Below are 10,857 nucleotides of genomic sequence, written 5' to 3' on the forward strand. Positions count from 1 at the left end.
GCAGCTGTTTGTGCTTCAAAATGAGCAGCAGGAAGACCCAGAGCCCCCCCACATTAAAGAGGAACAGGAGGACCCAGAGCCCCCCCACATTAAAGAGGAACAGGAGGACCCAGAGCCCCCCCACATTAAAGAGGAACAGGGCGACCCAGAGCCCCCCCACATTAAAGAGGAACATGAGTACCCAGAGCCCCCCCACATCAAAGAGGAACAGGAGGACCCAGAGCCCCCCCATATCAGAGAGCAACAGGAGTACCCAGAGCCCCCCCACATTAGAGAGCAACAGGAATACCCGGAGCCCCCCCATATCAAAGAGCAACAGGAGTACCCGGAGCCCCCCCACATTAAAGAGGAACAGCTTCAAGGGCTGGAGGAGGCTCTTGTGAAGAATGAAGATGATGAAGAGGAAGATCAGTCCTTAGAGCTTGATCAGAGACAAACTGAACACATGGAGACAGAAGGTGGTGGAGAGGACTGTTCAGGACCAGAACCTGACAGGAACTCGGGTCCAGATTGGCCTACAGAACCAGATACTGGTGAGGAGACTGGAGACTCATCTGAACCTGAGACTGATGATAGGAATGAGACCAGAGCACCTCAGTCAGGTTTAAACTCTCATACGAATGATAAAGGTCCCATCAGTGTTTCAAGAGGTAGAACAGGTGAGAAACCTTTGAGCTGTTCTAAATGTAAGACAACATTTGGTTGCAGTAAACAGCTGAAGATACACATGAAGACCCACGCATCAGAGAAACCGTTCAGCTGCTCAGAGTGTGGTAAGTGTTTCACTGCAATTGGAAGCCTGAACACTCACATGAGATGTCACACAGGGGAGAAACCATACAGCTGCTCAGAGTGTGGTGAGCGCTTCACTCAACGTGGAAGTCTAACTACTCACATAAGGCGTCACACGGGGGAGAAACCTTTCAGCTGCTTAGAGTGTGGCAAGTGTTTTACTCAAAGTGGAAGTCTAAAGTCTCATATGAGATGTCACACGGGGGAGAAACCTTTCAGCTGCTCAGAGTGTGGTAAATGTTTCTCTATAAGAGGAAGTCTGAAGTCTCATATGAGATGTCACACAGGGGAGAAACCGTTCATCTGCTCAGAGTGTGGTAAATGTTTCTTTACAAGTAGCAGTCTGAAGATACACATGCAATATCACAGAGGGGAGAAACCATTCAGCTGCTTGCAATGTGGTAAATGTTTCACTGAAGTTAAAAGTTTAAACATTCACATGAGACGTCACACAGGGGAAAAACCGTACAGCTGCTCAGAGTGTGGTAAATGTTTCTCTTTAAGTGGAAGTCTGAAGAAGCACATGAAATGTCACATCGGGGAGAAAGTTTTCAGCTGCTCAGAGTGTGGTACACGTTTTTCTCAAACTATCTGTTTGAGGACGCATTTATGTCCAAATCTAAAAGTCCACATGCAAACTCAATGAGAATCCCCATTAGCCCATTGTACCAACCCTCCCTTGATTACATCACCATCACGGTTGCCCACTTTAGTTTTAAATACATGACATCTAGCTGACGCTTTTATTCAAAGCGACTTACAATAAGTGCATTTCCACATAGAGATACAAACTCAGAAGAACAAGTAAGAAAGTACATGCAGCTCTCATAGAAAAGGTTTAAAGTCTTATCAGACCAAAGACCTTTTGTATTTTGGATCACCCAGATTTTGTAGACTGAACATTTGACTTTTGTGCCGTCTTTTTTCCGACTGTTTCATTGAATTGATTTCTGTATGAAGAAAATCAGACCTCCATAAATATGTAAACGGTAAAATTGAAAACTTTTATTAGCTGTTTGTGTCGATTAACGACACTTTTGAGCGTCTTCTTATTGAGGCTGACATTATTAATGCCCAGATACTGGAACACCTCACCTCAAAGGTTGAGTCATCATTACCTTCTTCAGGGGTAGTAGCAATGTCTTCAGCTGTTATGGAAATGTTCGATACCTTTTTCACACATTTCAGTTTCAAAGATCCTAAAGTGACTTAAACATCTTAATCTCGTTTAGAGGATTCATTTCTTGTATAAAACATACATATCTTTGTTTGAAGACACATTTTTGTTCATGCAAGTACCCTCACTTACCCATTTTACATTAATTCATTTTAGTAGTTTTGAAACCAGTCCTTTTACACTTTAAGTTAACTTTTTATCTTTTTACTCCGATTTGAAGTTACAGTTGAGACTGCATTATTATTGTTGTTTCCCTTTGTGTTTTGGTGGCACTGTTTAGCGTTTGGGTACCGAGAACCGGAGCCATATTGGTACCTGCTGCTTGTGCAGCTACAGCAGCTAGCTAGCCAGCTGCCAGACCTGTGCGTGCACGTGGCCACCAGTGGTCACAGCGTGAAGCCGAGTAGCGTGTTCTGCACGTGACTCCATTTCCTCACGTGCAATTTGAAGAAAACTTGTTTTAGCAATACATTTTTAAAAAATCATTAAGAGGCAACAGTATCGAGGAAAAATCCCAAACGATACTCATCCTTATTTACAGTTTTTACGGATTTTTATGTTCCATATTTGATGATATTGTCAGCATATTACTAAGTTTTCATGTTAGAGACAAATATCAGAAGGCTTTTAATGTGTTCATGCATTGACTTTTTCTTTTTTATATTTTTCTTTTTTTATTATTATTATTTTTTTGTTTTGTTGGTGTAACACATTCTTCTGTGGCCAGTGAAGGTCATGAAGATGTGTGCCAAGGACTTCAGGGCCAAGCACACTCTGGACGGTACGGCAAATAGTGCATTTATTCACAGTTTGTCATCTCCCTCGGCATATAAAACATGCCGCTTTCAGAAAAGCGCAGTGCCACACAGACCATCTGTGGGATGGTGAGAGCAGGCTTCAGACCCAGCAGTCTGCACAAATAACGGATTCCATCTCCAGAAAATCTATACTTCTCATGCAGGTACTCGTGGGGAACAGCTAAAGGGTCTGATCTGAACACCATCTGACGTCTGAAAGCACGTCTTAATATCAGCGCTAAGTACAAAGAAACATATCACAGTAATGTCTTTGTATCAAGGAATGTAACCAGAATGACATTAAACTTTGATTTTACATTTGATTTTGTCTTTAGCAGTTGTGAATGAATGTTGGAAAACAATTGTATTGTCTAGCCTTAACACCCACATTACAAATGGAAAAGACTAAATGCTGAGATAAGGCGGAAATAAATTATGTCGAAATGTATTAAAATTATTGGAGGACTTTCTTTAGTTAACCCACCAAGTTGCAGCAGAACAGAGGAAACAATGGTGGAAATGCTGCATGGTATCGTAAACTACTGATTTCCAGTAACACAGGATTCTCACTCTGTAAAGTGAATGTTACAGGTGGTCTGAGGGAATGTGAGGAGTCGGATGGGTAACTTTGGTCCGGTGAGCAGTGGCATTACAAGAGCATTTCAATTCATTTTATTTTGTATAGCCCCAAATTGCAAATTATAGATTTTCCTCCGAGGGCTTTACAGTCTGTACACATGCGACATCCTCTGTCCTGAAAGCCTCACATCGGCACAGGGAACACTCCCCAGAAAATGTAACCCCTCCCATGGGGAAAGAACGGAAGAAACAATATATATAAATATATATATATTGTGTATTTGCCTTCAATTTAACAAATTGTGTGTGTGTGTGTCGTTTTCTCTGCTGGACACACAAGTCGCCTTTACTCAAGATGCCACTGCAGTGTTGCCTAAAAAAGTCCCACTGCATTGTAAGTGCATGTGTGTGCTGTTTGATGTGCGTTCCTGGACCTGCGCTGTCATTTGTACTTAGCGATCCGGCACCTTGTGATTTACAAATGAACCACTGGATCCATCATGACCCGATGCGAGTTTGAGACCCCCCATCTAAAGGTACACGGACCTACAATGCCTTCCCATTTAAGTTCAGCTAAGCTAATATGGGCTAAGACCACTTGTTGCCTTGGTTACAATAACCACTTTCAGACAGCGCCAAAGGAATGCAAATAGTAAATTATGATAGGAGGCATTGTAACGTTGTTAGTAATTTCAAAAGAGAGGCTCGTGTTCAAAAATTGGAAGCCTGGATGGGGACGTCTGGAAGAATTCAGCCAAACTACTTCTCTCGTTCTGGTAGATTTATTCATCTGATCACAGGTCAAGTATAAGCGCTGCATTTGCAAAAGCAGGAGCAATCCCACCGGCCCGCAGGCCGGAAGAACACACACTAACTAACATCAGCAAGAACATCATGTTTTATAACCCGAAAGACAAAGAAACGTTTTCTATTGGCCCTAAGCTGGAATGTAGGAGGATCTGTCACCCCCCTGCATCCAAAGATCTGGTCACATTCAATGTGCAGACCACCTTGCATAACGTAAACAATGAACAAAGTGTGAGTGTTGAATGGTGTGGTGTGAGCTCTTCCCTTATCTTACACATCTGCTGCTGGTTGACCCGCTGACCTTGCTTCCTTAGTCAGGACAGAAACAGCTCCCATATATGTAACACAAGAAGCTTCTGTCTATAAGTATGTTATCTAGTTCTTAACGACATTAGTTAGAGCATCCCCCCTTCCGCCAGATGTCTGGCCTTGCTAACACATCCTGTTCGCCCCCCGACCTTGAATTCTTCAGCAGAACAGGAAAACAATTTTCTATCTCAAAACTAAGAAAAAAGCTTTTGATTATCAACGTTTAAAATATTGAGGAGTTATGGAAGCTATTTGGAAAAATGCTTAACATTAAGTTTGAGTTCAAGTTGGTTTGCATTGTTGAAGGATGGCCTTGATGTGTGTGTATAAACGCTCTGCTCAGAGCGGGTTTGTGTATTTGACCTCCTGCTTGCAAGCAATAAATGGACTTTTACAACTTTGATCATTCATCAAGACTCTGTTTTTATTAGATAAATCTAGAAACAAATCATTGTCTTCTCCAGAACTAGTTTTATTGAACTATTCCACAACTTATATAGTGTATGTGCTCACATTACTCCTGAAATGTTTGTAGCATGTGAAGTAACCAAGCGCATTTAATTAGTTTGCTTTGTTTTTACTCATGTCTTTCTTGCATACAATTTGGACATAAACAAGTATTAAATAAACAAAATAATGTCCTGCTTTACTGTGGTTCAAGGAAGTGGTCCTTTGTGTTGGTATTGAACCCTTTAATGGAATAATCATCAAAGAACTATATCAGGGCAAATGTAAATAGGAATTCAGGTGCAACACCTGATATTTTCATCTACAAAAGAACTGATGCCCATCATCATGTCCTGGTGGAACATCTTCTGGTCTGGAAGTGGTGAATCAGCTAAGTTGAGGTTTTTCTCCAGCAGCTCCCACCAAACCCTGAAGGTCATAAAGGTCACGGAGCACCTCCGCTGATGGAAGAGAAAATGTTATGCATCAACATAATAAAACTTGTTCTATATGGTCATCTACACATATAATCATAATCATCTCCTGCTCTCTTCTCAGTTTATTTGCCTTTGAACTGTTAAAAAATCCTGCTTTCGGTGATCGACTCCTCTGCCTTCTGACGTAGGACGTGTTATAATCCTCGAACACCTCGAGAAGGAAACACAATACTTGGACAGTTGGCTCTGCCTCACCTTAACAGGGGAATGTTTGTGTCTGACAATTGAACACACACTCTCTTTGATTTAGTCATTTAGGTACCTTCATGTTAGGATCTCTGCCATTTTCATCTAGTAAATTCACTTCATCCGTTAATTGCATTCTGTTTTTTCTGCATTTAACTGCAGCCAAAACCACAGATCAACAGCACTTTAGGGCTGAAGGATTCTGTTGGCAAAGTTTACCATTACATAACATTACACGGACCAGAATGTTTATACCCCATTTGTTTGGTTTGTTACTGAAGGAGCCAAAACATGTTGGAATATCTTGAGTTGTCATCTGCCACTCCTTATTCCCATCTGTTTCGAAGGTAAAAGATGTAAAGTAATAAAAACGGAAATAACGACCTCTATAAACTCTTATTTTGAAGGTTGCCCTGTAAGCTACAGAGGACCCGGATGTGGTTTCATAGCAACATGGCGCCGGGTCGTAGCGTCAGCCGCGTGTCTTCGTCGTGTTGATCAAGTATCAGTTGCCTCCATCAGTCCGGATCCACACGAGTCTCTGCACGTCTGGATGAACCTCGGATGGACTTTTAGCTGCTCACCTTTTCCCCGGATCTTTTCCCCCTGACTCATCTCCCGGTAGCATGCTAAGATATTGAAGTTAGCTTAGCATGCTAGCTCGAAGTTAGCAACATGGCGCTAGTCCGAGTTTAACGGAAAATAAAGGGTGTTTTGACGGAGTTTATCTGGAGGAAACGTGCCTGGTTCAGTGAAGATGTCTAAGGTCCAAATGCTGAGACGTTTACTGAAGCAGCGACACGCGGAGGACGCTGAAGAGACATTTGGGCTGTTTGAAAGAACAATGGCAGAATACGAGGAGGAAGCTTCTAGAATAAAAGCAGACAACGAACGACTAAAGAAACGTCTGCACGCTGTTTTCAAACCGGAAGTCCGCATACAAAGAGCAGGTCGGTTGAAATAGTTTGTTTAAGGCCATTGTTTTGGTGACTTGAGTCGCGTTGCTGTATCACTGGAAGGCTCGTGGGGAGGGGAGGGGGGAGCTGCGCTCATGTGATTGGTTGAAATTGAGGGCGACATCGGATTGGCTACAGTTAGGTACATGTTGAAAACACACATTTGTGGATCTGGACATAAGACCAGTGTCAAAAAACACACAAATGTGAAGCGATCCGCAAAAATCGTAATTTAGTCATGTGTGCTTTGAAAATCATTTGTAAATCCTTATTATTGAGACTGATGTGATCCCTTACCAGTAAAGTTCACTTGTTTGAGGTGTGGATTAGGGCTATGCATTTTTCTGACCAGTTTATGCCATGGATAACATAATGGCAATATAATGTTGTATGCTCGTTCAAAGAAGATTTTCAAAAGTATATTTGGTCATTAAAATCAGAATGTGAAGCAAAATGGGACATGGAGTGGGGCGACGCATCAGGCTTAGTGCCATGTGGTCAGGAGTGAAAACACCGGAAAGGCACACATTGGTATTTTGTCAAATTTATTTTAGCATTTTTAATTTCTGTATTTTAAGCAATTTCCTGAAATTCATTTAGTTTTTAGCGTTCTAATGTATTTTCAGCAGGAAATGCATTTTCTAGTCAGCTATATTGTTTTTTTATTTTTTATCCACAGACCTCCAGCAGCTGTTTGTGCTTCAAAATGAGCAGCAGGAAGACCCAGAGCCCCCCCACATTAAAGAGGAACAGGAGGACCCAGAGCCCCCCCACATTAAAGAGGAACAGGAGGACCCAGAGCCCCCCCACATCAAAGAGGAACAGGAGGACCCAGAGCCCCCCCACATTAAAGAGGAACAGGAGGACTCAGAGCCCCCCCACATTAAAGAGGAACATAAGTACCCAGAGCCCCCCCACATCAGAGAGGAACAGGAGTACCCAGAGCCCCCCCACATCAAAGAGGAGCAGCTTCAAGGGCTGGAGGAGGCTCTTGTGAAGAATGAAGATAATGAAAACGAAGATCAGTCCTTAGAGCTTGATCACAGACAAACTGAACACATGGAGACAGAAGGTGGTGGAGAGGACTGTGCAGGACCAGAACCTGACAGGAACTCGGGTCCAGATTGGCCTACAGAACCAGATACTGGTGAGGAGACTGGAGACTCATCTGAACCTGAGACTGATGATAGGAATGAGACCAGAGCACCTCAGTCAGGTTTAAACTCTCATACGAATGATAAAGGTCCCATCAGTGTTTCAAGAGGTAGAACAGGTGAGAAACCTTTGAGCTGTTCTAAATGTAAGACAACATTTGGTTGCAGTAAACAGCTGAAGATACACATGAAGACCCACGCATCAGAGAAACCGTTCAGCTGCTCAGAGTGTGGTAAGTGTTTCACTGTAAGTGGAAGCCTGAACACTCACATGAGATGTCACACAGGGGAGAAACCATACAGCTGCTCAGAGTGTGGTGAGCGCTTCACTCAACGTGGAAGTCTAACTACTCACATAAGGCGTCACACGGGGGAGAAACCTTTCAGCTGCTTAGAGTGTGGCAAGTGTTTTACTCAAAGTGGAAGTCTAAAGTCTCATATGAGATGTCACACGGGGGAGAAACCTTTCAGCTGCTCAGAGTGTGGTAAATGTTTCTCTTTAAGAGGAAGTCTGAAGTCTCATATGAGATGTCACACAGGGGAGAAACCGTTCATCTGCTCAGAGTGTGGTAAATGTTTCTTTACAAGTAGCAGTCTGAAGATACACATGCAATATCACAGAGGGGAGAAACCATTCAGCTGCTTGCAATGTGGTAAATGTTTCACTGAAGTTAAAAGTTTAAACATTCACATGAGAAGTCACACAGGGGAAAAACCGTACAGCTGCTCAGCGTGTGGTAAATGTTTCTCTTTAAGTGGAAGTCTGAAGTCTCATATGAGAAGTCACACAGGGGAGAAACCTTTCAGCTGCTCAGAGTGTGGCAAGTGTTTTATTCATAGAGGAGGTCTAAAGTCTCATATGAGATGTCACACACGGGAGAAACCGTTCATCTGCTCAGAGTGTGGTAAATGTTTCTTTACAAGTAGCAGTCTGAAGATACACATGCAATATCACAGAGGGGAGAAACCATTCAGCTGCTTGCAATGTGGTAAATGTTTCACTGAAGTTAAAAGATTAAACACTCACATGAGATGTCACACCGGGGAAAAACCGTACAGCTGCTCAGAGTGTGGTAAATGTTTCTCTTTAAGTGGAAGTCTGAAGAAGCACATGAAATGTCACATCGGGGAGAAAGTTTTCAGCTGCTCAGAGTGTGGTACACGTTTTTCTCAAATTATCTGTTTGAGGACGCATTTATGTCCAAATCTAAAAGTCCACATGCAAACTCAATGAGAATCCCCTTTAGCCCATTGTACCAACCCTCCCTTGATTACATCACCATCACGGTTGCCCACTTTAGTTTTAAATACATGACATTTAGCTGACGCTTTTATTCAAAGCGACTTACAATAAGTGCATTTCCACATAGAGATACAAACTCAGAAGAACAAGTAACAAGAAAGTACATGCAGCTCTCATAGAAAAGGTTTAAAGTCTTATCAGACCAAAGACCTTTTGTATTTTGGATCACCCAGATTTTGTAGACTGAACATTTGACTTTTGTGCCGTCTTTTTTCCGACTGTTTCATTGAATTGATTTCTGTATGAAGAAAATCAGACCTCCATAAATATGTAAACGGTAAAATTGAAAACTTTTATTAGCTGTTTGTGTCGATTAACGACACTTTTGAGCGTCTTCTTATTGAGGCTGACATTATTAATGCCCAGATACTGGAACACCTCACCTCAAAGGTTGAGTCATCATTACCTTCTTCAGGGGTAGTAGCAATGTCTTCAGCTGTTATGGAAATGTTCGATACCTTTTTCACACATTTCAGTTTCAAAGATCCTAAAGTGACTTAAACATCTTAATCTCGTTTAGAGGATTCATTTCTTGTATAAAACATACATATCTTTGTTTGAAGACACATTTTTGTTCATGCAAGTACCCTCACTTACCCATTTTACATTAATTCATTTTAGTAGTTTTGAAACCAGTCCTTTTACACTTTAAGTTAACTTTTTATCTTTTTACTCCGATTTGAAGTTACAGTTGAGACTGCATTATTATTGTTGTTTCCCTTTGTGTTTTGGTGGCACTGTTTAGCGTTTGGGTACCGAGAACCGGAGCCATATTGGTACCTGCTGCTTGTGCAGCTACAGCAGCTAGCTAGCCAGCTGCCAGACCTGTGCGTGCACGTGGCCACCAGTGGTCACAGCGTGAAGCCGAGTAGCGTGTTCTGCACGTGACTCCATTTCCTCACGTGCAATTTGAAGAAAACTTGTTTTAGCAATACATTTTTAAAAAATCATTAAGAGGCAACAGTATCGAGGAAAAATCCCAAACGATACTCATCCTTATTTACAGTTTTTACGGATTTTTATGTTCCATATTTGATGATATTGTCAGCATATTACTAAGTTTTCATGTTAGAGACAAATATCAGAAGGCTTTTAATGTGTTCATGCATTGACTTTTTCTTTTTTATATTTTTCTTTTTTTATTATTATTATTTTTTTGTTTTGTTGGTGTAACACATTCTTCTTCACATTCTTTTTTTTTTTTAGGAAATATCAGTATTTAGGTTTGCCGTTTTCCTGGTTATTTTAATTTTCATTGTTTATCTGCATTTTGAGCAAAGTACATATTTGTATATCAAAGTAATGTATCTCTGTATTAAGAAATTAAATAGAATCATTTAATTAGTCATTTTCCATTGATGAAGGAGCAGAGGTAATTAATGGCCTTTTTTTTAGTCTTTTAATGGTGTTAATAAATGTTGGAAAACAATTAGTTGCGAGTTGTCTTTTGTCATTTCCAAAAAACACAGGTTGCATATGGAGAACAAAAATGGCTAAAATAAGACAGTAATGTATTAAATGATTCATGGCTTTTATTTTTAGGCTCCTCGCTCCATCTAATCACACAGAAACCGATTGGATTCTGACATTCTGACATCACGGGTTCTGCAGCAGGTGATCTGATGGTGAACCGGTGGGAGATTTGAATCATGGAAGGAAACATTTGTGAGTGGTTTCAGAAGGAATTGTTGTGTCCCAGGGTGTCTGATCTATTTTTGGAATGAATGTGAAAATACAGTTTCTCTTATTACTCAGTCAGCTGGAACCAATAAAGGGTCCGATTGGATTCGAATGAAACCACAACCCAGCGGGGTATGTTAGATGTAGATGATTACTTAAACCCTATTCAGCAT

General features: G+C 41.3%; 2 protein-coding genes across 2 annotated transcripts; both read left to right on the forward strand.

The window, feature by feature from the left end:
* Nucleotides 1-271: 271 nt before the first annotated feature.
* On the forward strand, nt 272-4,862 carry LOC134107166 (gastrula zinc finger protein XlCGF17.1-like; the record flags this gene model as incomplete). Its single annotated transcript, XM_062558656.1, has 1 exon — nt 272-4,862. A coding segment is annotated over one exon (1,167 nt), but the record flags the coding sequence as incomplete, so codon positions are not given.
* Nucleotides 4,863-5,976: 1,114 nt separating this feature from the next.
* On the forward strand, nt 5,977-10,501 carry LOC119219540 (gastrula zinc finger protein XlCGF57.1-like). The gene is made up of 2 exons (XM_062558535.1): nt 5,977-6,541; nt 7,227-10,501. The coding sequence occupies exons 1-2, from the start codon at nt 6,349-6,351 to the stop codon at nt 8,933-8,935; spliced, it is 1,902 nt and encodes a 633-aa protein (XP_062414519.1). The 5' UTR covers nt 5,977-6,348; the 3' UTR covers nt 8,936-10,501.
* The last annotated feature ends 356 nt before the right edge of the window (nt 10,502-10,857 follow it).

This window comes from Pungitius pungitius, chromosome 17 (assembly GCF_949316345.1).
Source record: "Pungitius pungitius chromosome 17, fPunPun2.1, whole genome shotgun sequence".
Lineage (NCBI taxonomy): Eukaryota > Metazoa > Chordata > Actinopteri > Perciformes > Gasterosteidae > Pungitius > Pungitius pungitius.

Coding starts and splice junctions, on each gene's coding strand:
- LOC119219540 (XM_062558535.1), top strand. CDS start 6,349: ATGTCTAAGGTCCAAATGCTGAGACGTTTACTGAAGCAGCGACACGCG. Junction 6,542..7,226: donor AGTCCGCATACAAAGAGCAG/GTCGGTTGAAAT, acceptor TTTTATCCACAG/ACCTCCAGCAGCTGTTTGTG.